Source organism: Cherax quadricarinatus, chromosome 72, assembly GCF_038502225.1.
Source record: "Cherax quadricarinatus isolate ZL_2023a chromosome 72, ASM3850222v1, whole genome shotgun sequence".
Lineage (NCBI taxonomy): Eukaryota > Metazoa > Arthropoda > Malacostraca > Decapoda > Parastacidae > Cherax > Cherax quadricarinatus.
In genome coordinates this window covers 4422846-4429408 of record NC_091363.1, presented here as the reverse complement: position 1 = coordinate 4429408, position 6563 = coordinate 4422846, and the positions used below count along the sequence as shown (strand labels likewise).

Sequence of the window (6563 nt, the reverse complement as noted above, 5' to 3'; positions counted from 1 at the left end):
CAATAAATCTTGGGGGGTAATAATAAAATACCAATAAATCTTGGGGGGTAATAATAAAATACCAATAAATCTTGGGGGGGTAATAATAAAATACCAATAAATCTTGGGGGGTAATAATAAAATACCAATAAATCTTGGGGGGTAATAATAAAATACCAATAAATCTTGGGGGGTAATAATAAAATACCAATAAATCTTGGGGGGGTAATAATAAAATACCAATAAATCTTGGGGGGTAATGATAAAATACCAATAAATCTTGGGGGGTAATAATAAAATACCAATAAATCTTGGGGGGTAATAATAAAATACCAATAAATCTTGGGGGGTAATAATAAAATACCAATAAATCTTGGGGGGTAATAATAAAATACCAATAAATCTTGGGGGGGGGGGGTAATAATAAAATACCAATAAATCTTGGGGGGTAATAATAAAATACCAATAAATCTTGGGGATAATAATAAAATACCAATAAATCTTGGGGGGTAATAATAAAATACCAATAAATCTTGGGGGGGTAATAATAAAATACCAATAAATCTTGGGGGGTAATGATAAAATACCAATAAATCTTGGGGGGTAATAATAAAATACCAATAAATCTTGGGGGGTAATAATAAAATACCAATAAATCTGACCTTAATTTATTACAATAACTTGATATAATAAATAAAATATCACAGACGTAATAAAATGATTGAAGGAATAAAATAACCACACAATTCATGATTTTTTTTTGCACAAATCCGAATAAAGAAAAAAAAATTAATTTGACAGTTAAGAAGAATTTTTATCGTAGGAATAAATTCTTATACAATTCTTATACTTATTTGCGTATGTTAAAATCTATAATAATGGTGGATCTGATTGTCACTTCTGATCCCAGGCGGCGATCAGGTATCAGGTTCGGTCTGATGGGTGTTTCTCCTGCTGTTTCGACCCTCGGTTTCGCTTCTAATAATCATCATTCATTTGGTTAAGGGTGATTAAGCTCACAAGTGAACCTGCTGTGAGGCGGGTTCACTTGTCCGGGTTCAGTTCGATTCTTGTCCTCGTCCGGGTTCGTAAAGTTCCGCGGTTACTTGGCTAGCTGGACAAAGCTGTCAGGGGTCCCTTCTCTTCTCTCGGTTCCATGGGTTCACGTGCCCGGGTTCGTTAAAACTCTCCCTGGGGTTCGTTAACAGTGTTCGTTAAAATCCTCACTGGGATCTGGTTATGGACCGGCCGCGGGGGCGTTGACCTCAGGAACACCCTCCAGATATACTTCAGGGGTCCCTTAAACACCGTGTTCACTGAGCTCTGTGTGCTCAGCTCACTGTGCTCACCAGGGACGCCACATCCTGCGTACCCTCAGATCATACGGCTCACCTTCTTGGCCCACCTCGATGTCACTCTCCTCATCTAAATCCTCATCTGTTTCCATTTCGTCACCACTGGATTGAATGTGACACGGATGCTGGAAGATCTGTGGGGACACACTGGGTGGTGGTGTGGGCGGTGTGTGGGCGGCGTGGGCTGGTGGGTAGACGGGACTGTACGTAGCAACTAAGGGCGGTGGGCAGTGAGTAAATGAAGCCAAGGTTGTGGGTTGGTACTGGATGGAGAGGGAACTGGATGAGTACTGGGTGGGTAGGAAATGGGTGCATGGGGGTGTGGATGTGGGTGGGTACATGATGGATGTGGGCGTAGAGGTGAGTGGGTACTGTGTGGGTGTAAGCGTGGATGCAGGAGTGTACTGGGCAGGTGTGGGTATGGAGATGGTTGAGTACTGGGTGGCTATGGAATTTGTTGGGTACTGGATGAGTGTGGGTGGGCAGTGGTCGAGTGTGGGTGGTGGAAGAGGTATGAACTGAATGGGTGAACAGGGTGTGGGTGGGGGTGTGCAAGTAGATGAACACACGGTAGGTTCATCCGTAGACGCTGGTACTGTGGGTGGTGTGGGTGTGGGTAGACACTGTGTGGGCGTGGGTAGAGACTGTGTGGGTGTAGAAGTGGGTGAAGGGTGTGTGGATGTGGTGGATGAACACTGAGTGGATGTGGAGGTGAGTGAACACTGTGTGAGTGCGGAAATGGATGGACAATGCGTGAGTGTGGGTGAACACTGTGTGGGTGTGGGTGAACGCTGTATGGGTGTAGGTGAACGCTGTGTGGGTGTGGGTGTAGGTGAACGCTGTACGAGTGTGGTTGAACACTGTGTGGGTGTAATTGGACACTGTGTGGGTGTGGGGAGACACTGGGTAACTGCTACGACAGTTCCCACACCTGCAGAAGTCATCGTAGGAGTGGTGTTGGAACACTCTTCACTCTGTAGCTCTGTCGTGGCTGGTAGGGATGTGGACCTCTCCTGACACGGTGGAGGCGAGGATGAAGGAGGTGCTGACGAGGAGCAGGGGGAAGCAGGAGCCACACTAGAGGCAGGACCTACGCTAGAGGCAGGAACAACGCTAGAAACAGGAACAACACTAGAGGCAGGATCAACACTAGAGACAGGAACAACACCAGAGGCATTGTCTAAACTAGAGGCAGGACCTACACTAGAGGTAGCCTCCGTCGTGATATTCTCTTGCGGCAGGAGAAGACTGGGGTCGATGCCTCCCTGGATAAGGAATGCCATGCCACCAGTGGGTAGGCGAGTTGGAACTAATGTGAGGCGGCTCCGTAGCTCTCTGGTGGCACTCTCGGGGATGGCACCTTCCTGCTTGATTCCCACAGATGCTAGCGGTGCCCCAGTAAGCCGCTCTTCGGCGTAACAATCCGGCTGGGGGGCCTCTTCGGCTTGTGGATTCGAAGTGGGCGGCTGCAATGTTTTTAGACACGCCTGAAGATGCGTCAGGAGCCTTTCTCTTAAAGCCTTCTTCCCCGCCTTCCCCAGGGTGTGCTCCACTACGCTCATACACCGAGTGAATCCCTCCTTGTAACTGCTGGTGGTGCTGTTGCTGTTGTCCATCTCTTCGTCTCCGCCTCCAGGAGCATCATCGCCAGCGGCTTTGAGACTTCGCATGTGTTTGACGGTGAGTTCGAGGATGTCAGCCTTCTCCAGCTTGGTGGGTCGTCCAGCCTCGCTCTTCACCAGCCGCGCCTCCGTCAGTAGCGTCGCTAGGTCGTTCAGACTTGTGTTGATCCTCTCACGACGCTTCCGTTCCATCAGCGGCTTGCGGATCTGTGAACAAGATGAACATGTGAGTGAAAGTGAAGAACATGATGAACAGGTGAGTGAAGGTGGAGAACAGGATGAACAGGTGAGTGAAGGTGGAGAACATGATGAACAGGTGAGTGAAGGTGGAGAACATGATAAACAGGTGAGAGAAGGTGGAGAACATGATGAACAGGTGAGAGAAGGTGGAGAACATGATAAACAGGTGAGTGAAGGTGGAGAACATGATGAACAGGTGAGAGAAGGTGGAGAACATGATAAACAGGTGAGTGAAGGTGGAGAACATGATGAACAGGTGAGTGAAGGTGGAGAACATGATAAACAGGTGAGTGAAGGTGGAGAACATGATGAACAGGTGAGTGAAGGTAACAGGTGAGTGAAGGTAACAGGTGAGTGAAGGTAACAGGTGAGGGTGACAGGTGAGTGAAGGTGACAGGTGAGGGTGACAGGTGAGTGAAGGTGACAGGTGAGGGTGACAGGTGAGTGAAGGTGACAGGTGAGTAAAGGTGACAGGTGAGTGAAGGTGACAGGTGAGTGAAGGTGACAGGTGAGTGAGGGTGACAGGTGAGTGAAGGTGACAGGTGAGTGAAGGTGACAGGTGAGTGAAGGTAACAGGTGAGTGAAGGTAACAGGTGAGTGAAGGTAACAGGTGAGTGAAGGTAACAGGTGAGTGAAGGTAACAGGTGAGTGAAGGTAACAGGTGAGTGAAGGTGACAGGTGAGTGAAGGTAACAGGTGAGTGAAGGTAACAGGTGAGTGAAGGTAACAGGTGAGTGAAGGTGACAGGTGAGTGAAGGTGACAGGTGAGTGAAGGTGACAGGTGAGTGAAGATGACAGGCGAATATCGCTCTTGCTGTATTAACGGGGAAGGAAGGAGCGCTAAACCCGTAAAGAAGAGCCACGCAGTGCCTGGCGAAAGTGATCAAGGTCCGAAGGAAGGGCGAAACATCTTCGGTAAAGTGCCCCTTTCCCTCAAGTGGTCGATAGACAATTTTTACTGATTTAAAGTGGATTTAAGTATATTTAAAGTTGGTTTATATAGATTTAAAGTGGATTTAAGTGGACTAATTTGTACTTAAAGGACTTAAGCGGACTTAAAGTGGACTTTAGTTGACTTAAGGGGATTTAAGTGGACTAATTTGTACTTAAAGGACTTAAGTGGACTTAAAGTGGACTTTAGTTGACTTAAGGGGATTTAAGTGGACTTACCCTCCTTGCTTCACTGACAGGCTTGGGAGTCCTGAACTTGATGACAGCCGTCGGCTGTTGCTGTACCCCCATGATGTTGGGAGATGAAACAGCACGGTAGTGATGCTGTAAGCTGACAGTGCAGCAGTGATGCTGTGAGCTGACAGCGCAGAAGTGATGCTGTGAGCTGACAGCGCAGTGATGCTGTGAGCTGACAGCGCAGAAGTGATGCTGTGAGCTGACAGTGCAGCAGTGATGCTGTGAGTTGACAGCGCAGCAGTGATGCTGTGAGCTGACAGTGCAGCAGTGATGCTGTGAGGTGACAGTGCAGCAGTGATGCTGTGAGCTGACCGCGCAGAAATGATGCTGTGAGCTGACAGTGCAGAAATGATGCTGTGAGCTGACAGTGCAGCAGTGATGCTGTGAGCTGACAGTGCAGCAGTGATGCTGTGAGCTGACAGTGCAGCAGTGATGCTGTGAGCTGACAGCGCAGAAGTGATGCTGTGAGCTGACAGCGCAGAAGTGATGCTGTGAGCTGACAGCGCAGAAGTGATGCTGTGAGCTGACAGCGCAGAAGTGATGCTGTGAGCTGACAGCGCAGAAGTGATGCTGTGAGCTGACAGCGCAGAAGTGATGCTGTGAGCTGACAGTGCAGAAGTGATGCTGTGAGCTGACAGCGCAGAAGTGATGCTGTGAGCTGACAGCGCAGAAGTGATGCTGTGAGCTGACAGCGCAGAAGTGATGCTGTGAGCTGACAGCGCAGAAGTGATGCTGTGAGCTGACAGCGCAGAAGTGATGCTGTAAGCTGACAGCGCAGAAGTGATGCTGTGAGCTGACGACACAGCACGGACTGCTCTACGTGCTGACACAACACTACGGCAGGGGGTAGGGGATGGCAGGGTATAGATGGGTATGGCGTGCGGTCGTACACAACACGGGGGGGGGAGTATCCAGAGGGAGATGGAGGGGTACTAATGGGTACGACAAGTCTACTCCTGGTCGTGCCTCGTGGCCGTCTGACGTGCGCACACTTCACACACTTGTCTAACCCCCAGACACACGACACACGACGTACCACAACGTTTCGCTCACCAACAACCTCTAACAACCCCCTTTCGAGCTCCCGTTTCGATCTGTTTACGTATATCATCTTTAAAAGAGGCGAAAATATACCGATATAATATAGAAATCATCGTCTAATTAGTTCACTATTGGAAAATATCGTAAAAAATTGGAAATTGAGACGCATTTCCCTAAAAATTTCGCCTGGAGTGGACGCGTGCTCTCATTGGCCACGTGTAGTGTTGTCCTCACCTCCGATTGGCAGAGACGGTCACGAGTCTGGAGGACGATTGGCCAGCAGGACGCATGGCTGGCGGGTGATTGGCTGAGGCGGCTCATGAGAGCAGTGCTCAACCTTGCAATGACACAACTGTTATCCAGAAGAACTCTTCAATACAAAGGAAATCGCTCTTTCTAAGGGCGTTTTTGGCCGTACAAATAATAACAGTAATAATAATAGTAACAATAACAATGATAATAATAGTAATAATAATAATAATCTTTATTACTACCAGTACATGATACAACTTATACAGACCATAGCTGACACCAATGACATACTACTGTATAGAAATTCCCTTGTTATGCTGAGCATTTCCCGCAAATTAGGTCAATTTTGTCCCCAGGATGCGACCCACACCAGTCAACTAACACCCAGGTACCTACTTACTGCTAGGTGAACACGTCCTAATGTTTTCACCCGTACCGGGGATCGAACCACGGACCTCAGTGTGTGAGCAGAGTGCACTACCAACCTAGCTACGGTCCACCGTAGGTAATTTACACACATGTTGCTATGTATAATAATCGTACTTATATGTACCCCTACTAAATAATCTGTTCAGTATGGTGAGAGTACAGAATAGCTCTCTCATCTTCGTGTGTTAGTGTGACTTGTTGATGAACTAAGTCAGACCGAAATGTCGTTATAAGCTTCTTTCTCCTATGTACGGGTATTTGTGTATTGTTTTAGTCACCGTCCTGTGCTTTCTGGCCACCTGGCCCCGTGTCCTGATGGCCAGAGCTCTTGCTTCTCACGGCAGAAACAGAGGTAACGGCAGAAACAGAGGTAACGGCAGAAACAGAGTGTTCATGACGAGTGTTCACAGCATCATGATGAGTGTTCACAGCATCATGATGAGTGTTCACAGCATCAT

The 6563-nt window shown here is 47.9% G+C and overlaps 1 protein-coding gene across 1 annotated transcript; it reads right to left on the bottom strand.

Moving 5' to 3' along the window:
* Positions 1–689: 689 nt before the first annotated feature.
* On the bottom strand, positions 690–5502 carry LOC138854871 (uncharacterized). The gene is made up of 2 exons (XM_070100311.1): positions 4366–5502; positions 690–3163 (listed from the first exon to the last, which is right to left on the bottom strand). Exons 1-2 carry the CDS (start codon positions 4435–4437, stop codon positions 1325–1327), a joined length of 1911 nt encoding a protein of 636 aa, XP_069956412.1. The 5' UTR covers positions 4438–5502; the 3' UTR covers positions 690–1324.
* Positions 5503–6563: the final 1061 nt, after the last annotated feature.

Excerpts from the sequence above, each read along its gene's own strand:
- LOC138854871 (XM_070100311.1), bottom strand. The coding sequence starts at position 4,437 with ATGGGGGTACAGCAACAGCCGACGGCTGTCATCAAGTTCAGGACTCCC. Across the intron at positions 3,164-4,365 it reads CTGTCAGTGAAGCAAGGAGG|ATCCGCAAGCCGCTGATGGA; the intron begins GTAAGTCCACTT and ends TCTTGTTCACAG.